The sequence below is a fragment of the Emydura macquarii genome, unplaced genomic scaffold (assembly GCF_026122565.2).
Source record: "Emydura macquarii macquarii isolate MOO-44397 ecotype Brisbane River unplaced genomic scaffold, CSIRO-AGI_Emac_v2 contig_2422, whole genome shotgun sequence".
NCBI classification, from domain to species: domain Eukaryota; kingdom Metazoa; phylum Chordata; order Testudines; family Chelidae; genus Emydura; species Emydura macquarii.
In genome coordinates, this window is record NW_027132559.1 from 16,702,708 (window position 1) to 16,730,698 (window position 27,991).

At 42.1% G+C, this 27,991-nt stretch overlaps 1 protein-coding gene across 1 annotated transcript in view; it reads left to right on the forward strand.

Moving 5' to 3' along the window:
• The window catches only part of HIBADH (3-hydroxyisobutyrate dehydrogenase), a 129,412-nt gene that overhangs the window by 1,890 nt on the left and 99,531 nt on the right, over positions 1 to 27,991 (forward strand). The window contains exons 2-3 of the mRNA XM_067561643.1: positions 14,597 to 14,757; positions 24,828 to 24,937. Of these exons, the coding sequence (XP_067417744.1) occupies positions 14,597 to 14,757; positions 24,828 to 24,937 (271 nt within the window). The remainder of the gene's footprint in view (positions 1 to 14,596; positions 14,758 to 24,827; positions 24,938 to 27,991) is intronic.

The window sequence follows — 27,991 nt, forward strand, 5'->3', positions numbered from 1 at the left end:
ACCTTAGAAAGGGAGGGGAGATAAACCCTTTTTTGAGGTTTTAAGGTTGGCAAATGGATTTGCTTAATTTTTTGCATAGAGACTTGAGAGAGCAATGACTGCAGTATGAGGTGAAATTCTGGGTCTATTGAAGTCGATGGCAGAACTTCCACTGGTAAAACTGGAGCCAGGATTTCACTCTCAGGGTATTTCTACGCTGCAATGCAAGCCCAGGGTTAGTGGGAATTGAGTCACCTGATTTGTGTAAGGCAGCCCTGAGCTTAAATGTCTACATTGTTTGTTTATTTAATCTTGAATTAAGACTTTTCGAACTTGTGCTTAAACCTGGGGCTCTGGAGTCCACACTGGAGCCCGCAGACCCAAGTAAAACCAACCATATTCCAGAGTCCCTATTGCTGTCCTGAAATGTGGATGCTCTACCCTATGGCCATGATAAACTGTGGGAAAATCTTGCATGTCATAGGAAGTTTGAACAGCCTACCAACACAACCTGCTGAGCAGTCATTTTGGTCTGTGCTGCTAGCTCCAGTAGCTGGGAGCCCATGGAGGATGCACCTTTTGAAGAACTTCTCTTGCTTGCGCTTTCACTCCTGTGTCAGGAAACTGGCAGAGCATCCAGAAGGTGCTGGTGGACAATTTGGTGGTGTATTCTGCCCCGCCGAAGGTACCTGATGGATTTCCTGATGGAGGAGGAGAAAGAGTACGCTGGCATGACATGGCAGACTCACCCTGACAGATGCTGCTCAGTACAGTTGGCATAGCTGCTGACATTCCCTACATAGACTGGCACTTCTGGCTCAGGCCCACAAGCACAGACAGATGGGATCACTTTGTCATGCAGGCTTGGGATGACCAGCAGTGGGACTAGAACTTTTGCATGGAGAAAGCAACATTTCTGAAGCTTTGTGAGCAGCTTGCCCCCACTGTTCAGCATAAAGAATGACAACTGAGATCACCGTTGCCAGTCCAGAAGTGGGTTGCTATAACTGTCTGGGAAGTTGGCTACCCTGGACTGCTACAGGTCCATTGCCAACCAGTTGGGGGTTATAAAGTCTACTGTGGGTAAAGTGGTGGCAGAGATATCTGAGGCAGTGGGGCATGTGGTTTACCCCAAGGTGGCAGGCATTAAAGATATTCCAGAGATGTTTGCTGGATTTAAGAGAATGAGGTATCTGCACCAGGGCCACTGATGAGACTTGTGCCCATAGGTTGCCCTCCTCAAGGAGCACATGAGTTCATAAACTGTAAAGGTTATTACTCCATTGTTATGCAGGCCCTTGTGGTCCTCAGAGGCTAGGCTGATTTATGAATGACAATGTGGGCTGTGCTGGAAAAGTTCATGATGCTAAAGTTTTTTGCCACCCAGGAGTCTACATTCATGGACTGGCTGTGACACTATTCCCACCAAATGACATTGACATAAAGGGAGCTCCTGTACCCACTGTTATTCTGAGGGACCACTTCATAGGCCCTGACAAAAGAAGGTTTATAATTACATTCTCAGCAGGTGTCGAACGGCTGTTGAATGTGCTTTTGGCAGATTAAAATCACTTTGGAGATGTCTACAGATCTGTCTAGATGCCAGTGTCATCAGTGCTGTCCGCATTACAGTGCCTTACCGTGCTCTTCACAACCTTTATGAAGCCAGAGGTGAGCCATTTCCCCTGAATGGACCTATGGCTGCTGAATCGGTACCCTCTGCCAGAAAATGCAGCTACCACTGTGGGAGCTGGTTGCACCCAGGCAGCAGAAGTCAGGGATACTTTTGTGTTCTCACATTATGGACTTGCATGGCCCAGTGGAAAAGGGGAGGATAATACCTGTACAAATATGCTTGTGGGGGAGAAAGGGGCTAATTAAATGTTGGGGCTGGGTGTTTAGTGCTTTGGAAGGTGTGTGGACTTGAGTGTCATCCAATATAATTGTGAACAACATGATGATTAATGAATTGGGGGGGACAGCATGGATTATTGTATGGAATTTATTGAAATGTGAATTGCTGTACCCTGATAAATAGAGTAATAGCGTTTGCTTACTAAGGTACAATTTATTATTTGAAATCATGATTATATCATGTGATTCAGTGTTAGCAGTAAACTTCCTTGAAGACCTAAAAGGCTTTATTTGTAAACAGGTATTAAAACAGTACGTCACCCAGTGCTAGGCAGACTGGCTACCATTACAACACACCTGAACACATACTGGAAGAACATTGTTCTCTCCCCCCACTCCCAAAAAGTGCTGGAAACTTTGCAAACGCAATCCAAACCCCCTACCACTACCTGCTCCCTGGCCCTGCATTCTCTCTCTTCCCTTCTTTCCCCTCACTAGGCTCTGGGAGAGGGCGGTGGCGATATCCCACAGGAGAGGGATTGAAGAAGGAAGGCTGCATGGGGTTTAGTTGCCCTGCCCATCTGCTCATGAGGCTTGAATGCCTGGGCTACTCCAACATGGAGTTATCCAAGCTACTGCATGCCTGAGGTATGACGCAGGGGGATCAGGCTGTGATGTAGGGGAAATAGTAGGGGCCAGTGCTCTTGCAACCATGAAGAATGTGAGTTGCTGAAACATTTTCTCTCTTGAGCTCTGTCCTCCTCCCTTAGCCACTGTTCCTGTTCCAGGAACTGCTTTGCAAGCAACTGCTCCCTTGCTGAAACCCTGTCCTCCACCTGGGCGGCAAGCCTCAGCCTTTCTTCTTACCTGTCAGCATGCCATTGCTCCAGTCCTTTGTGCCTCTGCTTCTGGTATAGAACCTGCTGGTCTGCTCTCTCAAGAACATCAACCATAACTTCATCAGAAAAATGCTTCCCTTGAGAACAGTCTGTGAAGGTACATTGGGCCATGGTTTGAGTTCCTGATGAACAACAGGCAATAGAGGATGAGGCCCTGAAATAGGGCAAGAAACTGAGGGTTAGTGTCTAAAGTAGCTCAGTGGAGGAGCACAGAACTAATTCTTGTGGTATCTCAAGGACATAAAATGTTACATATCTAAACTGAACCATTATGTATTGTGATGCTTCAGTCCACATACTCTCTCTGGACCCACTAGCCTTGTTAACTGCAGTTACAGAAGTGCAGAGACAATGGTAAAGTTAAAATTACAACCTTTTTTCTGTTTTATAAAAATTTCATAACTAATTGGCATATGGTGGGGTGGGGTGCGTATAGTGCACTTGCTGAAAAAGGGATGTTTTATTATTTCAGGCCTTTCACATTTTGGGGGACACAACTGTTCTTGTGTGGCCCTATTGGCAAAGGGAGATGTTATTTTAAGGTGGGAATATTTTAAGGTGAGAAACCTGCAGTGTATGCAGCAGAGCCCTGAGTTAGTACAACTCCAGTGTAGACGTGAGAGGGGTTAGGCTTGAACCTGAGCTTAAGCATGGTCTTATATTGCAGTGTAGACATACCCTAAGTGCTTAAATTGATTGTGCGGTGAAACTTATGTGATTATCATAAAGTCCCATTGACTGTGAAGTGTTTGCAGGATCAGGGGCATAAATGTAACTTACTGTTGCCTGTTAAAGGCAGTGCTAGTCATTCATATGATCTCTCCTTCCCTTTCTGCCTACATACATGTTAGTCTTGTTGTCCTCCCGTTTTAATTCTGACTAGTCTAGGGGTTTGACAGTTCTCAGATCTGACAGCTCCCACAGCCAGTGAACCTCTTTAGTACGTTGTGAGTTCCCTAGTGGCTTGTTGAACTGCTACTTGCAGCTGACAAACCATATCTGGATTGCTGACTTTGTACATTTGTACTGGGGGTGTTAATTCAGCCAATAGAGAAACATGTAGGGGGAATATTTGTGTGTGAGGACCTTTCTGTATGAGGATATCAGATGGCCAGGATGTGCAGTTTCATCTGGTGATTTCCATCTGGAATTTGTGTGCGTGTGTTTAAAATACGTGGGGGAATGATGGGGGAAACCTTTTCTGGGATGTGAGGGGTCCTGATTGCTGAAGGAGGTATGGTGGAGAGGCTTTGCTGGCAAACTGAGAAAGTTTTCCAACTGTGAGGGAGTGCTGTTATTTTTATCAAAGATTACAACCTACTCTCCATCCCACTGAATCTGTTAGGCAGCCCTGTTGTTGCCACAAACAAACCTTGTATCAATTCAGGATGGATAATGTGGACCCACTCAAATGGTTGGTGTTTCAGTTGGTGCCATATAATTGACTGAAGCACCACTAACTTTTAGCCCTATTAGCCTAATGACAATTGGAATGAAATCCAATGTAGTACTTAATCACAAGGTCAAATGTGAATCGTAACATTACATGCATGTTTGGAGAGAAATATGTAATACTTACATTTTTATCTCTAAAGTACAAACTTTGTTTATTAATGCTCCCAACTGCCCAGTGTCTGTAAAATAATACTTACCTCATACGGAAATTAATATAAGGTGGACATCTACCCTGGAAATATCTCACTCATATTTCCGCAATTGCCTATTAACATTAATCAAGAAACAGGCAGAGATTTGCTCAGTTTTATAGAATTCTTCAGCAAAACTGTGAAATCTTGATGTATTTTAGCATTACTCTTATAGACTTATTTTAAAAGTGGAACATTTAAATTTATAGTCTGGAAAGCCTTCCATTTGAAGGCCCTGAATCTGCAATTGGATCAGTGCAGGTGGATCCTCCAAGTAACTGGGTTTTGTATAGGCAAAAGAGTCTGCCTGCATGGGTGATTGCAGGATCAGAATTTTTGTTTGCCAGTAAAGTGAAGGAAAGGCCTAGCCAAGAGTTTCTTCATGACAGAGCAATTGAAAGTATTTCAGCTATTGAGCCAGAAGACATTATAAACAGGCCAAGTTAACCTCTGCTGTAGCTAGGCACAGTTCCATTGGAATTAATGAAGTTGTACATGTGCTTATGCCAGCAGTGAATTTCAGACCCATATGCTTAACCAGTGTTTGTGGTTCTATTTCTGATAAGTGAAGGGTAGGCTAACTTAAAGCTGGGTGAAAAATTTGCAAAAAATAGTTTATTTGCCAAAAAGTGCAGCTTGGTAAACTCAAAACTATTCACAAACTTGTCAAATAGCGTAGGACCAAACCTTTTTATTGAGGAATCAGAGAGGAGGAGGCAGTGGCCTCCCTTAAAACTTTTAGCTCAGTAGTTAGAGCACTCATCAGGGCTGTGGGAGACAGGTTCAGTTCCTCCCTTTGCCTGATATGAAGAGGGATTTGAACTTGGGTTTCCTACACTGAAGGAGAGTGCCCCATCCACTAAACTAAGGAATAGTCTGTGGGCAGGTCTCTCTCAATTTCTCCTGTTGTGAAGCTGTTCCGCTTTCTATGAATATTTGGTCATTAGAGCAGGAACTTTGAATTTGAGTCTCCCAGATACTAGGTGAGTGCCCTAACCATCAGCATATAGAGTCATTCTCTCTCTGTCTAGCTCAGTAACTATTCATTGTTATTGGGACAGAGAGAGAGTATGATTCTATAGCGTAGTAGTTATGGCACTCAGCAAGTTCAAGTCCCTGTTCCAATGACTATTTATTTATGAAAGGTTTTTGACAGGAGAGATCTGCTCCAGGATATCCCATGGGTAGGTCTCTCTCCTACAGTATGGTAGACCCAAGTTGAAACTCTGTCTCTACACCCAGCAGAGGGGGAAATTGAACCTGGACATTTCACAACCCAGGTCAGTGCTCTACCTCCTGGAATAACAGTTATAAGAAAGTATCCTGTCACCAGCTGAAAAAGTCCATTTCAGGAGGATTCATTTAATTGAAATTGATTGAAGAAATATTTTCTGATATTTTTTGCAGTTATGTTTTATTCAGTTCAACCCAAACCAAATTTTGTTTTCAGAACTGCCGGGGAACACAAAGATCAGTTATTGGCCTATCTCTAAACTTAGATTCTTTGAATATTTTAAATCTGGCATCTACTTATTATGCCTCTTCTGTCTAGGATGTAGATATGGGAAGTGGATCTTGCGACAATGATGCTTCACTCCAAATCACCTCCACTCAGCAACCCACTGTCTCAAGTGACCACTTTAAAGTAAATCAAAGTTTCAAATACCACTAGTTGAAAACAGCCTCTACAAGTCAACTTTGGCAGTTTATTTTTAATAGTTTAATTTGTCTGTATTTGAATATAGGAGAAACGGGATATTTTCAAAGTTCTTGTAAATCAAGTTGTATTATTCTTAATGAGGCTTATTCAACAATTGGTTTAACTACTGATATGGTAACTGAAAATTATATAAGAAATAAAAACCGTGATGGAATTTACTTTATAACAAATGTGAAAATATCCAGTTACCCAGGCATTCAGATGTGTTCCAATTAGTATAATCAGATGGTTTGTTTATATCACCTTAGCACTTAGGAGCCCTACTCGGGGACCTGGACCCCATTGTGCTAGGGGCTGTACAGACTCAGAACAAAAATGATCCCTGCCCCAAAGAGCCTACAATCTAAATATAAGATTAGAGTTGACAGATTGATACAGACAAATGGGAGAATACTAGTAAACAGTGTGACAATATCAGTCAGTATGACAATGTGTGTGGTCTCAGCACACCAGCAGACTAACTATTGTCAAGTGTTTTTGTTTGTTTGTTTGTTTGTAGGCATCACAGGTAATTTTGCAGCGATTTATGAAGTTCCCCTCCCTAGTGCATGGGGCAGCATAGAGAAAGTGCTTGTCTGAAAATTTAAGAAATGGACGATGAAGGCAGAAGTCGACTTCTCAATAGTGAATGAGATGGTAGGCAGTGTGGGGATGGGTTGAGGAGGGCCTTGAAAGTGAAGACAAATAACTTTGTTTGATACAACAGAGAAAGGGGAGCCAGTGCGAGGATGCAAAGAGAGGGGTAACATGTTCAAAATGATGAACTAGGAAAATGATCTTTGCAGCAGCATTCTGAATGGATATGAGTGGGGCAAGATTGCATTTGTCAAGGCCAGAGAGAAGGATGTTGCAGTAACTGAGATGTCAGATGATGAGTCTCTGGATGAAAGTGCTAGGTTTGTGGATGGATAGAATCATAGAATGTTAGGGCTGGAAGGGACCTCAAGAGGTCATCTAATCCAACCCCCTGCTCAAAGCAGGACCAACCCCAACTAAATCATCCCAGGCAGGGTTTTATAAAGTCGGCCCTTAAAGACCTCAAAGGAAGGAGTTTCCACCGCCTCCCTAGGTAATCCATTCCAGTGATTCAGCACCCTCCTGGTGAAAAAGCTTTTCCTAATATCCAGCCTAGACCTCCCCCACTGCAACTTGAGACCGTTGTTCCTTGTTCTATCATCTGCCACCACTGAGAACAGCCTAGCTCTATCCTCCTTGGAACCCCTCTTCAGGTAGTTAAAGGCTGTTATGAAATCTCCCCTCATTCTTCTCTTCTGCAGACTAAACAAGCCTAGTTCCCTCCGCCTCTCCTCATAAGTCGTGTGCTCCCAGCCCCCTAATAATTTTTGTTGCACTCTGCTGAATTCTCTCCAATTTGTCCACATCCTTCCTGTAGTGGCGAGCCCAAAACTCCAAATGTGGTCTCACCAATGCTGCAGAGAGGGGGAATACTCACTTCCCTCGATCTGCTGGCAATGCTCCTACTAATGCAGCCCAATATGCTATTAGCCTTCTTGGCAATAAGGACACACTGACTCATATCCAGCTTCTTGTCCAGGTCCTTTTCTTCAGAACTGCTGCTTAACCAGTTGGTTCCCAGTCTGTAGCAATGCATGGAATTCTTCCATCCTCATTGCAGGATTCTGCACTTGTCCTTGTTGAACCTCATCCTATTTCTTTTGGTCCAGTCCTCCAATTTGTCTAGGTCATTCTATCCTATCCCTACCCTCTAGTGTATCTACCACTCCCCTCAGCTCATTGTCATTTGCAAACTTGCTGAGGATGAAATCCACTCCATCCTGCAGATGTTGAACAAAACCAGTCCCAGGACTGACCCCTGGGGGCACTTGGCGTGTTACCAGCTGCCAACTAGACATTGAATCATTGATCACTACCCATTGAGCTCAATGATCTAGCCAGCTTTCTGTCCACCTTATAGTTCACTCATCCAACCCATACTTCAACTTGCTGCCAAGAATACTGTGGGAGACCATATCAAAAGTCAAGATATATCACGTCCACTGCTTTCCCCATATCCACATAGTCAGTCATCTCATCATAGAAGGCAATCAGGTTGGTCAGGCATGACTTGCCCTTGGTGAATCCATGCTGACTGTTCCTGATCACCTTCCTCTCTTCCAAGTGCCTCAAAATGGATTCCTTGAGGACCTGCTTCATGGTTTTTCCAGGGATTGAGGTGAAGCTGACTGGTCTGTAGTTCCCTGGATCCTTCTCCTTCCCTTTTTTGAAGATGGGCACTATATTTGCCTCTTTTCAATCATCTGGGACCTCCCCCAGTTGCCACGAGTTTTCTGCAATCACTTCAGCCATCTCCCTCTGCATCTTCGGATGCATTGCTTCTGGCCCCATGGACTTGTGTACATCCAGCTTTTCTAAATAGTCCTGAATCTGTTCTTTCACCACTGACGGCTGCTCACCTCCTCTCCATTCTGTGCTGTCCATTGCAGTAGTCTGAGAGCTGACCTTGTCTGTAAAGGCAGAGGTTAAAAAAAAGCATTGAGTACTTGAGCTTTTTCCACATCATCTGTCACCAGGTTGCCTCCGCCATTCAGTAAGGGTCCCACACTTTCCCTGACCACCTTCTTGTTACTAAGATACCTGTAGAAACCCTTCTTGTTACCCTTCACGTTCCATGAAGGATAAGGATAGGCCATATCTTAGAGATGTTATGCAGAAAGAATCCGAAAGAGTTATACATAGCTTGGATGAAGGACCTAGAGAGATGTCAGAGTCAAAAATGACTCCTAGGTTGCAGACCTGAGGGACAGGCAGTTTGGTGTTGTAAACAGCGATTGAGAGAGAATCTAGTGGGTGCAGGGGGGCAAGATTTGTTTTAGCCATATTGAGCTTGATCTGATGGCTAGACATCTGTGAGGAGATGTCAGGCTGAGATTATACTTTTTGGGAGAAGGAGGCAGGTCTGAAGTAGGTAGATCTGTGAGCCATGAGCATGGAGACTGTAGTTGAATTTGCTTGTGGATGAGGTTACCCAGAGATACAACATAGAGGGAAAAGAGAAGGGGACCAAGGACAGAGCCCTGTGGAATCCCCACAGAAAGTTGTAGGGGGCAGGGGGAAAAGCATGAGGAAGATCCTTTAAAGGACATGCTGAAGGAGCAATTAGAAAGTCAGGAGGAGAACCAGGAAAGGTCAGAATCACAGAACCAAGAGAGGATTAGATTTCAAGAAGAAGAGTATGGTCAGGGATATATTTTAGCTCTCAGTTTGTTTACTATGTTTAGCTTGTTTTATAGTGATTTGCTCTTTGTATAGTTGGACATATAGGTATTACAACATATATATAAATTACAGTGCTTTTTTTTTTTTTTTTTTTTAAACTGGCAATATTTATCCAGCCAGATAATTGTTGTTGGCAGTTGTGGAAACCAGGGCTTAAACAGCAGTCCTTTCAATACAACTAACCTATTAAGTATGATACTAACAAAATAGTGCTGTAGATCAGAGCCTGACTGCTGTTAGCTAAGAAGGTGCTTTAAAGTTGGAAAAAACATTAAAATAATTAATGAAGTGTTTCTGAACTAAGAAGAATTCTGTTCCAAGCACTGAGACATCTGAAAGGCTAGCCATGGAGTATGCAATTCTTCTTTTGAATTTGGATGGTTTAATTTCTTATCTTCATTTCTGTTTGGTGTTCACTTGTCTTAATGTTTAATTTGAATCAGATTTTTCTCTTACTTTTAAGGAAATATTGCCTTCTGAAACTGGCAATGAGACCTAAAAACTGGCATCTGCCCTAGTGTTGAGCTAGGATTATTTTAATTTAGAATGGTCAGAAAGGAATGATTGTACACTTGTGTTCATGGGAAGTATGCTTTGCCTGATATGTTATACTCATACACAGTAGCTAGTGCTAAAAAATGGCTGAAAACTACATTGTTTTCCATAAAACAGCAAGAGTCCTGTGGCACCTTAAAGACTAACAGATTTATTTGGGCATAAGCTTTCGTGGGCAGAAACCCTCTGCCATGTACATTGGCCAAACCGGGCTGTCTCTATGCAAAAGAATAAATGGACGCAAATCAGACATCAGGAATGGTAACATTCAAAAGCCGGTAGGAGAGAGCTTCTCCCTGGACACTCAGTAACCGATTTGAAAGTTGCCATACTTCAACAAAAAAACTTCAAAAACAAACTCCAGCGCGAAACTGCAGAGGTGGAACCCTCATGCAAACTTGACACTATCAGACTAGGTCTGAGTAGAGACTGGGAGTGGCTAGCCCACTACAAAAAAATAAATATTCCCTCTTTTGATATTCACACCTTCTCATCAAGTGTTGTGAATGGCCTCATCCACCCTGATTGAATTTACCTCCTTAACACTTGCCCTCCTCACTGTGATGTAACTCACCCATCCTTGCATGTGTATATATGCCTACCAAACTGAAGTTTCCACTTCATGCATCTGACGAAGTGGGTTTCTGCCCACGAAAGCTTATGCCCAAATAAATTTGTTAGTTTATTTTTAGACAAACAGCAAGAGTCCTTAAAAACTAACACAGCTACCCCTATAGAACTCATTGTTTTCCATGTATTCATAAACCACAATAGCACACGATATTAGTATATTGTATATCATGCTATATTTTTCTGTCCCATTTTTCTGTACTTCTATGAAAGTTGTTCCTTTAGTGAAGACTGTAGCACTCTATAAATAATCTTAATGGCATTGTTCTTGTTTACATGGATATTTAAATAATGCTAAGGATAGCTTCAAACAGCAGTGAAGGGGATCAAATGGCTCAAGGAACTGGTAATGTGTCACGGAGACTTCCTCTTTCAGTCGTTTACATCTGGCCACACGGTCTGTAGTGACCAGTTACCATTTGATCGTGGTTTGGTGGCCTGTGTGAAATGAATTGGTAGTTTTCACAGATCCACAGTGTCTGGTCTATGCCCTAGCCTGTAACTAGTCTTTTAGGAGTGACCTCTTTAGCGTGCTGAGCCCCAGTGGTTCACACAGTTCCACAGGGGCAGGCCTGTGGCTTCCAAGATGGTGCCTTCAGGCACCAGCAATCCCTGTTTTTACCTGTGGCTTCCTGCAGTGAATCCAGCCATGTTAGACACCAGCAGGAGGCTTGTTCTGAACCCCTTCACGGTGCAATGAGCTCAGTGAGTGTTTGCAGCAACAGTGGGTAGCCTTTTCAAAGTAACAATTTATTAGTCACCTGGTATATGGAATCTGAAAGTCCTTAGGTTAGCAAAGAGAGGCAAAAGTTAAAGTATAGTCCATCCTGGCCAAGACAGTGCAGTCAGCCAGCCAAGCTCTTATGCAGTCCGTATCTGGCTCTGGTTCTCTCCCTTTGTCCTTAGTCCCAAGTGAGAGCCCTCTGTCTCTCCAAGGAGCAGCCCTTATTCCAGCCCCCTCGCCCCTTTTCCCCTTTGTTGTATGCAGTGATGTTATAGCTGTGTCAATCTCAGAATATTAGAGAAACAAGGTGGATGAGGTAATATCTTTATTGGATCAACTTCTGTTTGTGAGAGAGACGAGCTTTTGAGCCACACAGTTCTTCTTCAGGTCTAGGAACTGTATTGTACACAGAATGTCACAGCTAAATTCAAGGTGGAACAGATTGTTTAGCACAGTGGTTCTTGCAACAATTTTTTTGGTGGCCTCACAGTGTGGCCACCAACTCTTGCTGGTGGTCGCATTGACAATTTTTCCTAATATACTCAGTTAGCGTTAGGAAAATCAAATAAACATGCACACATACATGTCCAAATATTAAAGTTCTGGGTTTTGATGCATCAGTTGTGTTGATCAGAATATTAGCAAAAGTTGAGGCGCTCTTTGAATGGAAAGGCTGCCTCACTTGTCCCACTCACCTTTCAGGTAAGAAAGGTAAGTGGAGTGCATGAAGAACTGCAGCTCCTGCCAGGTCGCTGGAGGGAATTACTCTGCAGAGCAGCCCATCTGGCTACATGTGCAGCAACTGCTCTGAGCCACCTGGCAGGAGGCAGGGAGGGGTTTGCTTGGGGAGAACGGGGGGAAGGGCAGAGAAACTGCAGCTTAGGGACGGGGTGGCTGGGGGTCACTTGCACGGTTGCAGGGAAGGGGGGATGAGTGGGTGAACGCAAGGACCCTGGAGGCAATCGAGCAGTTGGCAGGGAGGGAGGAAAGGGGGTGGGTGTCAGAAAGGCAGGGAGGGAAGGGGTGGAAGTCGGGACCCCAGGCACTGGCATGGCTGGGGAGAGAGGGTGGCTGTCGGGAAGGCAGAGATGGAAGGGGGTGGGGGATGGGAGGCGGGACCCTAGGCATTAGTGGACAGCCAGTGGCTGGCAGGGAGGGGTGCAGACCCCAAGGCAGACGCACGGGGCGGGGGGTCACTTACCTAGGCACTGCAGTCCGGCGGCAGACGGTGCTTCTGGGAGCTAAGGGCCAGGGGTTATTCACCCTGCAGGGGCTGCTCCCGACAAGTCCCGGCTAGCGGTCAGGTGAAACCTGGCTGGGCCGGGTGGATCCTTGCCCCTCCCTCCCCAGCTGCTCCTGGCGCACAGAAACCCCCTGGTGGCCGCATTTGAGAACCGTTGATTTAGCATAAGGAGTTAACACACATTTCAAGAGGACCATTCAAGGTGAAGTGGCCTATTAATACCCCTCCAATCACAGTGGGCAAAGGAAGAGGGCACTTGGGGGGGGGTTTGTTAGTGGGTTATAGATTGTTGTAATAAACCATACATCAGTGTCTTTATTAAGACCATGATTTTTAGTGTCTAGCAAAGTTATGAATTTGAGCTCCCAGGCTCGTCTTTTGAAAGTGTGCAGTTTTCCTTTGAGGATGAGAACTGATAAATCAGAGAGAGAATGAACACTTTGTGAAAAGTTCCAGAGCCAGCATGTGAATCTTTCCCCTCTGTTCTCCAGCTGAGTTCACATATTCCGCCTGCCAGGGTTTCCTGCTGTTAGGTGTTGATTGTTTAATTGTTCTCATTGTCTGAGATCCTCTGATTTGAGTTGGTTTCAAACAGTGTTTTAATGACCCATTCATTCCTCCTCAGACAGCAAGGTGACACAACAACTTCATGTCTGCTCCAAGAGCAGCTTTAACCCTTTTGCACTTGAAAGCCACACCCACAACTGGTTGTCTCAGCAGAGAGGCAAAGGATGAAATGTGTGGAACCTGAATTTGCCTCTTGCTCATTCAGTTGAGGCGGGTAGCAAAACTAAGAGGGAAAGCTTATACAGTTGCTGTCTGCCTTATCTGTTCTATATGCAGTGGTGTTATAGCTGTGTCAGTTCCAGGATATTCGAGAAACAAGGTGGATGAGGTAATATCTTTTATTAGACCAACTTCTACTGGTGAGAGAGAGAAGATTTTGAGCTACACAGAGCTCTTCCTCAGCTCTGGGAAAGGAACTGAGAGAAAAAAACCTTCTTCCATCCTTCAAACAACCTCCCAACCTCTCCAAGTTCATCATCAGAAGCAAGCTCCTCACAGACCAAGACACATCAACCCCAAGTGGCACCAGACCCTCTCAGAACAACAGACGCAAAGCATGTAGACATGTTTCCACTGCTACAGTGATCAACACCCCTCACACCACACCTTTCAAGATCCAGGGGTCTGACACATGCCTTTCATGACATGTGGTCTAGCTCATCCAGAGCACTAAGTGCCCCAATAAGAACTGTGTGAGTGAAACCAGACAATCACTAAGCTCTCAAATGAACTCACACAGGGAAATGACAAAAGACAAAAACGCAACGTCACCTCTGGGTGAACACTTTTCATAAAGCAGTCACTGTCCATTTGACATATCATCCTCATCTTCAAAGGAAATCTGCACAATACTTTCAAAAGACAAGCCTGGGAGCTTAAATTCATAATTTTTGCTAGATATCATGGTCTTAATAAAGACACTGGATATATGGCTTATTACAACACTCCGTAACCCTAACCCCCCTTTTTTTGTCCTATGACAGAGGCCAGTCTGCCTCGAAGGGTCCCTTAAAATAGGTACTAACTACTTAAGTTATGATCTTGTATTTAGCTGTGATACTCCGAGTACCTTTCCCGGAGCTGAGGAAGAGCTCTGTGTAGCATAAAATCTTCTCTCTCTCACTACTAGAAGTTCTTCCCATAAAAGATGTTATCTCACCCACCTTATCTACTCTGTGACTAAATAGGATTTCTGTCTCCAAAGTTGTTGTTCAGGTATTGTTCATTAATATTCAATTTTTAAAAATATCCAATATTTAAACTGGAGAAATGTTTTCCAAATAAAATATAAAATTGTTTGTCTCAGACTGAGATTATATTGGTATAAAATAATAGGACACTGTTTACATTTTATGTGAATAGGATTTAAATCTGTCCATTTAATGAAATTTAAATATATACTGAGGTTGAAGTTACTTCCCCCCCATGATTAGATGATACCAACTAAATTGCTCACTAGCTTTTACTCTCACATTTTAAGGTGTATTTCTCCAAAATATTCATTTATTGTATTGAAATCAGTGTGTTCTAGGGCAATGGCCTCCAAAACCCCAGTTGGATTCGTTGGGCTGGGTAATATGGGAAATCCAATGGCAAAAAACCTGGTAAAACACGGATATCCTGTTGTTGCATATGACGTATTCCCAGAAGCTTGCAAAGAATTTCAAGACTCGGGAGCACAGGTATAGTAATCAACTTTCTTTATTTTAATATTAACTGTGCATTTTGAAGGCTTATTTGTTAAAATAACTTCTTAAAATTCCTGACGTTGATACACATTTGCTAAGCGTAATTTAAAACAAGGTTTATGTAAGTGATTATTTATTTTGATGGGGAGGGTTGTAATGGGAGAAGAAGAAGAGAAAGGAGGGAAGGAAAGTAAATTATGGATATTTGTTGCTAACTTATATAGCTAATAAGCTGCTCTCTACACCCTGCATTTGTGCATCTTGTGATAGGCTGACCCTGTTGCAGTCAATGGCAACACTTTCATTGACTTTTTTTTTTTTTTTTTTTTTTAATGGGCCCAGGATCCTACCCACTCTACTGCATGATTGTATGGTTTACGGTTCAGAGCAAATGTCTGATTTTTAAATAAGTGTTTTTAGCTGCTGCAGGACTCTAATGGTCTTGTAGGAGGACTAATGGGCACAACAGAGCTAAAGACAAAAGATATTGCTAGGGTAAGGGGAAACCAGAACAGAAATAATATTGTGGCTACTCAGCATGTGATATGACAGACAGCTGGGGAAAAAATATTCAGCAGCTTATGAGGGAAGTGTGAGTAGGTGTAGGAAATACAGTTCTAACTAAATGTCTTTAATTGTGAAAGCTGATCACAACTGTATTATAAATAGTGATAAAGTTACTATCAAGGTGTACTGCAGGATAGAATGCACTAGTAATTGGACATCTAATTCCATCTGTTTTTGAATATTGATTTAAGACCAAAAGTCTGTAAATGGATCAGTAAGCTTTATAGCCTGTTGCTTGGCTTTTATTATTTTGTTTTGTGGTAGCCCAGAGGAGCTCCATGCATGGAACAGGGTCATACTGTGCTAAGCACTATACACAAACAGAACAAAAAAAGACTGTACCATTGGTTGTATTCTTGATTCCATTTGTGCAATGGGACTTGTCAAGGCTGACCATTCGTACAATTCATTGTTGCCTTAGTAATCGAATCCTTGGCATCAGCTGTAAGACTTAACATGAGATATTAAGTGACTTTAAAGGTGAGCTGAAATGCTCTTAAAAGTAAAGTCAAAAGCCCGTTTACACACCTGAACAGAATACATTTGTAGTCTCATATACAAATAACACACTTAAAAATACTTGAAAATAGCTTCCTCTTTTTTATCCATAGGTGTAACTCTTACCCCAGAAGTTTTTGCAAGACTTCAGAACTTGAGTCTCGGTGGCCTTGTAGAAGCTATTGTAAAAGGAACATTGGGCTATAAAAGGGCTGCCTTTTTTTTTTTTTTTTTTTAATCTGGTGTGTGGGGTAGAACCAGCAGGAGTGCCAGAAAGGAGAGCAGGTGAGCAGCAGGAGCAGTGAGCGCTGTCAAATGTCCGTGTTCAGTGCAAGAGGTTCCTGCCACTGCTAGGAAGTGTTGAGGGTGGGTGGGATAGGTGATTGTAGGTCCATAGACGCTGTGTCTCTGCCTGTCCACTGCTTTGTTCCCCAGTTACTGCGATAGTCTCAGAAGCAGTCAGACGAAGCAACATATATAGAACCCTGCAAATCTGCTTTATATCCATGGACCACTTTTGTGGATGGAGGAGCTGATGCAGATGGTCACAGAGGTCATAGATTCTTCCATGACCTCCGTAACTTCTGGGTTAGGGCTGGAGTAGCTGTCAGTCCTGGCCCTGCCAAATGGCTGACTGGTGGGGGATCAGCTGTTCAATGGAGCTGGGCTGAACAACTGATTGGTGGCTTGGGGCTGCTGCCGCCACTGTGGATGCGGATATCCATAAAGGATGGAGAGCGGATTTCGGGTTGGATATAAGTTTATTCTCACGGATGCAGATCCACATTTTTGTATTCGCGCAGGGCTCTACATGTGTAGGGAATAAGGTGAACATTCAGGCATCCCCAGGACACTGGATGTTCCAGTATTTCTGGGAATGTCATATCGGCCTGGTGCATGTGAGGTCATGCTGATGGGGTGGGTGGGTGTAGAGCAGTGCTCTCTTCAAAATGGTGTCTCCCATCCAGGAAACCAGATCTGGTTTTGTTTCAGTACCAGTCAGAGGACAAGCATTACAAATGCAGGATGGTCCGGTTTAAAACTGGAATAATGGCCTGTCTAATAGGAAGGTGTGGCTACCTGCCTTCCCATGATGAATAGCAGGCAGTAACAGCCTTTTTTGCTAAACCCAGCCACCTGTAGTTAGGGACCAGAGCCAATTGTGGGGGTGAAGGGCAGAAAGAGGTAAGGAAAAGGGCAGAGGTACCTCAATGTAGGGGAGGAGCTACAAGGGACTTCTGAAAAGTGCTCTGAGGAGGTAAGGCTTAGGTTGGGCTTTTTTGGTGGGTGGCAGAAGGAGTAATCGCAGGAAAATGGATACTTCGGAATGATGTAGAGGTGACCAAATTGTGGGAATTTGGAGGTCTGTCCAATTATGATTCAGTTTACATACCTTCTAGGACCTGTGTTTGTAGAGTGTGTTAACTAAAATAGTTGAAGATACTAGAGGCTCATCAAGAAGCCTAAAAAATGGAGTTTTCTGTTCTGCTTTGGGTGTATGCAATGGCATCAGCCTTGCAGGAGAAACACAGGACCATGAATTGAGTTATAATAGTAAATACTTTTTAAAAAAATTATTAAACACAAACTTTAGAAGGGATGCAAACCCTTATGCTTCTGGGCATCCACCAACTTACAATCAGTGGGTGCAGAAGGAAACTTTCCCAGGAGATTGGTTGTCCTGCAACTGCCTACTGCTCCAGAGTTTCTTCTTCTGAAACATCTGGCCCTGGCCACTGTTGGAGGCAGGATGCTAGACTAGGTGGGCCACTGCTCTGCTCTAATATTGCAATTCCTATGTTGGCATCTTTTTTTTTTTTTTTTTTTTTTTTTTTAATTAACTCATGCAATATTTACTTGTTCTTTTTAAAGTTACACAAGTATTCTAAATTACTTAAAATTTTAAACATCATTATTTCTCTTCCAAAGTATTTTAGTTAACTTCTGATAGTCCAAATACCAAATGTAATATATACTGCCAGTAGATGTGGTTTGATCTATTAAGCCCATTTATTTCAGTGTCTGAGGGCTAGGTGTGAGGGCTTCCACTTTTTACAAATAGAAAAAAACATTCAGATATGTGAAGATACTGTCCACTCTTTATGATTTTGCATAGTTTTCCTCTTCTCATTCTCTTCTGGATTTAAAGGAATGTTCGTTTGCCAGAGCTGTGGATCAGAACATGGCGAGTGTTAGAATAGCTATTTCACATACATACTATACACATGGCCAGTAGATTTCCAGTTTTTCTGAGGCCTGGTACAGTTTCTCCTGCCAGATCACGTTCGTTCTACAGCTTTCATCAGCAGAGGTATTTGATGCAGTCTTGTCTTAGACTGTAAGCTCTTTGGGGCAGGGACCATCTGTGTGTTCTGTGTTTGTATAGCACCTAGCACAGTGGGGTCCATGCGTAAAGCTCTTAGGCACTATGATAATACAAATGAAAAATAATAACAGGTCGGTGGCACTTGTGTTTCCTGCTATTTTTGAAAAGAGAAGGCTTTTGCATGGACAGAATGAATGAACATTTATAGAAAGAAATATTGCTCCATGTCTTCTATACATCCATCTGTCCTGGATGATACAGGCTCTGTCTGGACAGGAAATAAGTGTTACTGGACCAGTTCTAAAACTGATTCAGGTTTTTCTGTGTGGTGTGAATGGGGCATACTTTAACAAAAATATATAAGACTGTCTTTACATAGCTTTGCCCTCCAATCCTAACATCCGGGCAAACTTAAACTGTAGTGGTTTTAACTTATGCTGTCAATACAATGTAGCTAGTGTCACTTTATAGTGTTTGTGAAAGGACCAAAATAGGCTCCTGAATCTTCAGCTGTACTAGTGAACTATTGATATAAATAACTGACATTTCTACCCCGTCAGAAAGCTGGAAACAGTTACTTCAAATAAGAAGCTGTATGCAAGTCTAGGTCATAATTCTGGCCTACCCCCCACTTATATGATGGCTGCATCTCGGCCAGCACTGGGGATTGAATTGGGGATCCCCAGAACTAAAAGGATGAATTTCTACAGCTTGAACTAAAGATTCAGTCTCTCCAGCTGGGGGGGGGGCACAGAGGGGAACACATCCTATATGCTAGCCAGTAGGTCACACAAACCCTTCTGCTGATATTGCTTCATTCATTCTACCTAGCGTCAATTTTGTGTTTGGAATCTGTCTCTCTCCTTTCACCTTTTGTAATGTTGCTTATTGCTCTGCTGATGCTATATTTGTGTATTTAAAACAAAAAGAGGAAAAAGTTAACCATTCTCTAAACACAGCTATCCAAACTGACCCATATCTCCTCTTTAACTGAAATGTATTTGTTCAGTAACTTTACACTTCCCTCTCATGGCCACTGTTTAAAAACAAGCAAAAAGCCTACCATGCTAAATAATAGTTGATGGGACCTATTAAGGTTTAGATTTTCATAAATACATTGTGTATATTGAGAGAGTAATATTTATGTCCTTTTACTGACAAACTTGTGTTTCAAAACAAAAAGTGTTTGAAGTGTAAATCCATAGGTATCTATTGACCAGGGATGGTTGGATAAATTTGGGGTCAAATTGAAATGGACCCATTTTTTCACTTTTAACCAAACTTCTTTTAAAATAAAAAACAAAACAAAAAAAACATCTTAACAGTGCCTTATGATGCAGGAATCCTTAATTAAATCTCTCTTCTTCTCTCCCCCCCCCTCCCCCCCCAAAAAAAAAAAAAAAAAAAGTCTTGTGCTTTGTGATTCAGTGTGTGGATTATACACTCAGTTTATATAGAAGTAGACAATCATAATATCAAGGATATTCTTTAGCATGAATATGTAATATTTGGGCTCTTGAGTAGATTATAAAAGATTCCTCCCACCTCATTTACAAACAAAGAAGCACATCCTGCTTAACCTTATTCCTGCACATGACGCTATTGTGATGAATAGAACTACCTGTGTGAGCTTAAGGTAAACAGGATTGGAACCCTAATGGTCTAGGGCTGGCTAAAAGGTTAAAAATCATGTTTCACAATCTTTATGTTAGTGAATGTATCAACTCAGAAAACCAAGATGATTGGATGTGAAGGAAAAGAGACAAAGTATATTATCTTATCATTGTATCTCTTTCAAATTAACTTCAGTTTTAAAAATTTTTTTAAGGTGCACAGAAATATTGAAAAGTGTGGAAAAACTTTATGGGTGAAATCCTACCCTCACTGAAATCAATGTGGGGGGGAGAGAAGGAGGAGTTCAGCCATTGACTTAAATGGGGCCAGGAATTCACGCACTGTGTGTGTATTTTGTCTCCTGAAGATGCCATGTCTCTGAGAGAGTATACTGTAGTGTAGATGGTAAGGTTGATCTCTTTTGTAGCAGCTGGATAATTGGTGGGTGGACATGTTGAAACCTGCATGGAAGATTCTGGTGAGGGACATTTGAGCTGTTGACTTTTTACTTAAAAACAAAAACAGTTGTCAGGGACACATCGGTTTGACTGATTTTTGAAGATGAGGCTCAGAGAAGGAATGAATATCTGTCCCCTCCTCCCCCCCCTCTTTTTTTTTTTTTTTAAACCACTGCATTCTGCTGATTGTTGTTGTAACTATGCCAAGTAAAATGTGAGATTGTTGTGGTCAGCAAATAAACTGTTGCCCTTGGACATCAAAATTTGTTCATTTTTTTAGGTTTGGAAAAGCTCTTGGTATGGTGGTATTGGCTGATTTAAATTTTGCAACACTTGTCCAAAGAGGAATTTCCATCTTGTCTTTCTTTGTCATTTAAGAAGCCTCCTGCTATGGAAAAGGGAGTTAATGTACTGAAAATAAGCATAAGTCTCTTAATACTTATTTTAAAATGTCTTTTCCCTTTCTACATTTAAAATAATTTTATTAGCAGTTGTCATTTGTATTCAATATTGAATTGTGAACATCCTTTTTTATATATTTTCTGCAATGTTTCAGATGAATACAATGACTCATAAAAATTGTGCCAATGAAGTTTGTGTCTTTTTCTCCATCTCTTATGTGATTTTGACTTTTATTGCTGTCTGGACTTGTGTTTTTAGATGTGATATGTCAGATATGTTTTCTCATGTTGCAATGTGAAATAAATCTTTGTATATGTTGCCTTTCTTAAAACACAGGTTTTAAGTTCCATCAGTAAGAAACTTTGCATGTAACAAATTGGATTTTGAGGTTAGACTATATGGATGCAGCAGTACTTGTGTTAACTTATTTTTACATTGATATTATTGTTCTGACCAGTTACAATTAGGCATACATGTTTAGTGCTGTAAAATGGCTTTTAATTATAAAACATATTCTTGCCTGCTCATTTTTCTATAAAGTAAACTTTTATTTTCCTAATCACTCATCATGTTGTTATTTTATTTTGTTTGCTGGTCTTTACTGGGCAGAAGATATTTAGTATGTTGCTTGTCCTTGAGAATTTTTTACCTTCCTCTGCAGCATGGGTTATGATTCGCCTATTAGAATCATCAGCACATATCTCACCAATCGATTCCCTGCCATTGCAGGGGCCTCGGATATTCGTAGCACCTTGGTCTCTCCTGTTCTCTGCGTGTGGCACACAACAGCTTGGGGCTAGCCTACACTTTAGAATGTTGTAGTGGTACTGCTGTAGTGCTTCAGTGAAGATGCTTCATACGCCAGTGAGGAGTGTGTGAACCAAAGTGCCTAGGATAGCCCATGCTGAAAATGCCAAGGTCAACTCAGGCTGCAAAAAAAAAAAGTAGATTCTCTCATAACTAGTGGCCAACTCTATAGTTAGATTCACTAACCAATCACAAACTATGCTTCTGATCCCCCACCCTGGTTATCAAGAAGCCAAAAAAGAAATCACACAGCCCCCTTTATTGCATTTCAGTCTCTGGCTGCCAGTCAGCAAATAGGTCCAGCAAAGTGATAAGTTATTTAAAACTTTGCTCACTACGCCAAATGTTCTTTTGATCCCCGAAGGGCCAGCCACATTACCAGGTCAATATTAGTTTGGATCTTACCCAAAATACCACGCTGCCAGCCAATCATTTAGTATCTAAAAGTAAAGGTTCATTATAAAAGATATGAGAAGAGAGAGATGCTAAATGGTCAAAGCATTCAGATACATCCATATGACTTCAATGTCCATATATCAGGTTCTGAGCAGCACTGGTGAGTTTGCTGGCTTGTAAAGTCCCTTTGGAACACATCCAAAACTTGAATGGGTCTGTCAGTCCTTTGCTTAAAGCTTCAATTTGTAGAGAAGTTATTCCAGAGGTAAAGCAGGAGTGAAGACAATTTATGGAGATGTTGCAGCTGCCTTTTTATATCTTTTGTCATTTGGCTTGTACCAAACACAAATTCACAGCACATTGGCATGGAAAAGCTCTTGGAGTCCCCTGTTCACAGGTATGTCCTTAAATGTCCTGCTGATTTATAGGCATAGCCCCTGGCTTTTCTCTCTGGGTTCATTGTGCAGCTGATTACCCTTCATGAGCAATCAAACAGTCTAGATAGTGCTGATCTCAATTTGTCTGGGGATGTCACCAAGGAACACAGCATAAGTCTGAGATACAGATATATCTCGTGTTTATAACTTACAATAGAAAGATGATGCTAACATACAAATAAGCTTATATTTAGCAAATCATAACTTTTCTACTGATACCCTACATGGCATATCTTGTAAAATTAATTGCAATTTTGTAATATTGGTATTAATAATATTATAAATGGTCACCCATATTCCATGCAGCATCACAGAGGATTCTCTTGTTAGTGTAGGTAATCCACCTCCACAAGGGGAGTAGCTTAGCTAGATTGACACTGGGTGTTAGATCTAAACTACCTAGTTATACTGACCTAATTTCCTAAGAGACAAAGGCCTGGTCTACATTGAGGTCTAAAGTGCTTTAGTCTAATTAAAGTCATTAGAGTCAATATAGAGCTATAGAGGGATGAAATTTAATGGCCTGTGATATAGAGGAGGGTCAGACTACATGATCTGATGGTCCCTTCTGGCCTTAAATTCTGTGGAACTCCAGAAATTATACTGCCTGGGACAGTCTTGCCCAGGTTGGTCTAGTCATTCTAATAGGTATTTCTTTCTAATGTCTATTAATCTATTTTGTTGTTGGGTATGTTTTTAGGGTTAGCTGCATGTATCTGTTCATAAACTGACTTTATTTGTAGGTGACAATATGATTATGGCAAGGTGGCAACAAAAAGTCTGAAGATTTCACTTTATTTTCACTTTTATCAGTTGTGCTATTGCCTTTTGCAGTAATTTAAATTTGACTGGGATGGTTTTGCTCGGAACTTTTCCAGGACCAAATGTTCTCTTTGCAGAGGGCCTTGGGCTTTGGAAGCCTCCCTGGCAATCAGCCAGAACATGCATGAGGCTGCCAATATACTCCTGGTGACCGCATTGGTAGCTTTAGTTAAAGCTAACCACAGTATGTCGCTCTAAAATTAAATGCATCTGTGGGAGGAGTCTCTTCCTGTCCCTCCCACTGTATATAGAAGGGACCTAGGAGCAGTCATCCCAGGGGGACTGATTTTCTAGAATTATGGGGATGCCCCAGAGAGAGTGTGGAGATGTATTTTGCATGGATGGTCTTGTGTTTGCAGTAAATAGTTAGCCCTCAGTCTTGGAGGATCCGTGCATAGTATGATGATCGTACCCCTGGATGGAGAATTTGGAGTAATCTCTGTGACAGGTGTGATACCCTGTGTCTGAAAAGAACACGCCAAAAACCCCATTTTAACCAATGTCATATAATTATGATATTTTCTGTAAAAAGTTTGCTTTGTTTGGTGGTATTTTAAAAGTCTTGATCTGCTGAACGTTTCAGTCCAAAAGGAGATTATGTGCTACTATAGTATGTGAAGTTATAATACATTGTTGTAAATGCTACTGGAACATGTTGCAAGGCGGTAAACTCCCACAAACAGCCTTTCAGGCACTACAGTGGAGTAGCCAGACAGTGTTAATGACTCTCTCTCCCCCATTCAAGAATAAATTCCCCTAACAAGAATTGTTTACAGTGAAGACTTTGCTGTAAGGATCACATTTGCAATGGGTTGCTTGACCAATGGGAAGCAGGCGCCACATCACATGCATGGACTGTTCTAGCAAGCTGAAACAGAGTATAAAAGGAGGAGCGTGACATCATCACTTTTTTCAACTGAACACCTAAAGGGTGGGCTCTGCTGGAAGACAAAAGGACTTTAAAAGGGTGGGAGGGTCAGGGTCAGCGGAGTCCTGGCCAGCCTGCATTTAAGAAACTGCTTGTATCAGCTCACAAGGGTGAGAGATTGCTAATTCAAGAGCTTGTTTATGTGTAGAATTTAGACTGCGACTTTGTTTATTTCATTTGGTAACTTCTTTTAATCTCTTTACATTTGCTACTTAAAATCTATTTTCTGTAGCTAATAAACTTGTTTAATGTTTTATCTTAACCAGTGTGCCTTTGAGTGAAGTATTTAGACGAACTGCTTAGTAACAAAAGCTGGTGTTGCATGTCTTTTTTCTATTTTGAGGGAAGAGTGGACTGGATAATAATCTGTACTGGTCAGGCTTTTTGGCCAGAGTAGATGGTGTGGTCCTGGACTGAAGAAGCCAGCTAGAGTTTCTCTATCTTGATCCTGAGTGACTGACTGGAAAGCATTCATTGAACTAAGATGGGTGTGGTCCCTGCCTATGGAGTGCAGTGTAAATGCAAAACATACCAGCGGTTTTTGGCCTGTCACAGCATCACAGTGTGAGAAGGAGCCCAAGCTGGTCAGACAGAGGTTTCAGTAGTATCCCAGGTACTAGGTGGTACCCAGGGGTTCTGCATACCATCACAACAGGATCCTCACCAAATTTTTCTCTCTCCATCACCAGAACTTGCCTAATTATGTGATCTGTTTTCTGTGCCTTCATTTAAAGAATATATATTTGCTTTCTCAAACTTTCTTTAAAAAAATCAGCAGCTTACATTTTTTTTTTTTTTTTTTTTTAAAGGTAATGGATTCCCCAGCAGATGTAGCAGAAAGAGCAGACAGGGTTATTACTATGCTACCCTCCAGCCCCAATGCTGTAGACGTTTATACAGGAGCAAATGGAATTCTAAAGTAAGAATTTGCTCTGTGCTGGTTCATTTCCATTTATGATCAAAGCCATACTCCTTTTAACAAGTGATTTTTCTATTATGTTAGCTAAATGCTGTTCTAGACATGCATTTAACTGATTATTTTTATGTGCTTGGTGGTGATTGATTGATTGATTTGATTTGCTAATTATGTGGGATTCTTTTAGTAGTAAATATTTGTTCAATTTCATTGGCTGAAATCACTTTGTCTTCTAGTAGCACAAGATTTATCTATGATGTTTAAAGGAGGGACACAATTTAAACTTGACGCTTCTCTAAAAATAAGTGCATATTCCTATTAAGATGATACATAGACGTTTTATAGTTAGTATTTCCATAATCACTGGCAATGAATCAATCGCTCAAGCATATAACTTTTTTTTATTCCTTTGGAGTCAGAGAGTCCCATGTCTGGGATAGATCTGAAATGATGCCATGTTGGCTCACGTTAGTGCAGAACATTTCCGTAGAGTATCTGAACAGACTTCATTAACTGATTTTTATTTTATTTTAAACTGTTTACTTAGGAAGTTTTAACAGGTTTACAAATCCTTGCAATTGATTCTTGCCTTGTTTGAAAGACTAAGTGATAAAGAAATTCTAGGATTTGTGAGTGGAAGAGAATTGCTAGATTATTGAAAAGTGAGAATCATTGACCTATCTAACACTGATCTTTTCTAACTCAAGACTGAATTCTGCTATTGGATATACTGAAGGGCTTTTATAAAACCACCTTTTATTCACATTTTAGAATGTCCATTAACATGACAATGGTACCTCATGGTTTTAAATACATCAGGCTTCTTATAAGAGCTTACTCTGCTCTTCTTGTTGGTTGTTTGGGGAATAACTTTGTAAATATGCCCATCATTTAAACTGTGCCTTGAAGGTGTTGAGATTTTGAGCCAGATTCTCAGCTGTGGTAAATCAGCATAGCTCCTTCTGGTTCAATCTAAACTCCAGTTCGTAATCAGAGTACACTTCATGAGGAAAACTGTACCCCTAATTCATGTGTGGACAAACCATGGGTTCATCATTCAGGTATACACAGTAGTGATGCTCCAACATGTTGGTACACAATGCTCAAGCCAATCACTGAGTTGTTGCTTCCTAATCCATTTAGAACTTTAAAGAGATGGATCAGGATCTTGAAATGGACTGGGTATTGTAGTTATAGCTGGTAGGATTCAGAGCACTGGTGTGATCTGTTTTAATTGGGAGTTTGGCTGCTGCATGCTTAATCCTCTGAAGTTCTTGGGTGGTCTTTAGGGTCTGCCTCAGGTAAAATTAATTCAAGTTGTCTCATTTGGAGATGGTTAACTTACAGGTGCCCATAGTTAATTCTACATCTGGTAGGAAGACCCAGAACCTTTTGACTAGCTAAAGGCACTTCTGGCCATTGCTGCAATTAAAACATGAAGGAGTAGCATCATCCCTAGCAGGATTCCAAGATTCTGCACCATGTTGATTGGTAGTGGAAACCCCTGGTGTGTGGGGGTGGAAGTTAGTTCTAGCCAGCTTCTGGAGGTTCTTCTTTTTTCTGATCAGTACCTCAGTCTTGTTTTGAGCTTGAACCAACTACTTTTTCACTCAGATCATCAGTTTTCTAAGGCATTCTAACTTGAATGGAGAATCTTTGCTCTACACATGTTGAAGGAAGAGTGCAGCCAGTTGTCTAATACTGATAATATTAGAGTCCATAGGATATCTGTGGCCACATATACCTTTGCAACTGTCCATGGTTACATGTGCATTGTTGTGCCATAATCCCCCTGTTTTCCACATTTGAAGCCTTGAAGCATGTTCCGGAAGGCATGCACAGCAAGAAAGCTAGCACGCATGAGGGATGTGGGTATGTACACGCCTCCGCTGTGGCATGGCTCCATACCTGTTCTACAATGCAGTATGGACAGGAGCAAGGGGTACCTGGTCACGAGTATCAGTAGTCCTCCAAGGTCATTCCCACAAAGCATTTAATCCTTTGCTACCTGACCCTTAACCCCCATTGCTAGCAGTAGTAGCAGCCTGCGCTGAGCACTTCAGAACAGTTTTCTGGTGAACTCTATCAATCAGCACAGACGATTGTGGATCATGTTCCAAGAGCTGCTGCCTGGTCTCTGGAGCACACCAGTGTGCTGATCAATGTGCGGTCAGAGTACACTGTCCTCCATGACTTCAACAGAAGTGGCAGGAATATGCACCTCTACTGGAGGAGGCAAGCATTCACCGAACTCCATCCCAGTGCTGGGATTTCGTGAAGCACCTGAGGCTGCTGTACCAGAGGGTGATGGACTCAAACAATCGTTCCAGGAGGGAACCTCACACATGCCCGTCCTACGATGAACTGGACTGGCTGCTCTCCAGGGCTGCAAGTATGGACCCTGAAGTGCCTCACCACCACTTTCTCAAACTCGCTGGCCTCGTCATGTGACAGGACTGATGAGGGGCAGAGCAAGGAAGCAATGGGGACTGCTAAGGAAGCCCCAAGAGACTCAGAGGAAGAGGAGCATGTGATTCTGCATCTTTACCCAGCAGCCTTGGTTGAGGAAGGTCTCCCATGAAGAACCAGAGGAGGACCCAGAGCCATGCAGGAACCAGAACCCAAGGCTGGTAAGTTACAATACACCCCATGCGCCCCAGAAATATACCCTCTTGCTCTGGTGATACATGCCTGAAGCTGCCCCACCCCCACTCCATCTCGACATGGTCCCTGAGCAGGACACAGCTGTAAATCAATTATTTCAGTGAAATCCTATGGATCACTGTAATACATTTAGCAGAAGTCATAACAAAAGATTATTAATGAGCGGTCCCAGCGCCCCTGTGTCTCTGCATTTCTCTGCCAGCACTGTGAACAGTGATTAGTCCCTGGGCTGTGTGGACTGGGGGGAAAGGGAGAGAGGGGGTGGAAAGGGTTTGGGTGGGTAAAAGAATAGTTTTATGACACTTATGGTTGTTCAAAGACCCACCCCGCACTCTAGTCTTTCCTTCCCTTTACGAAGGGCCTATGCGGAAGGGGAATGGGGGTGGAGGTGGT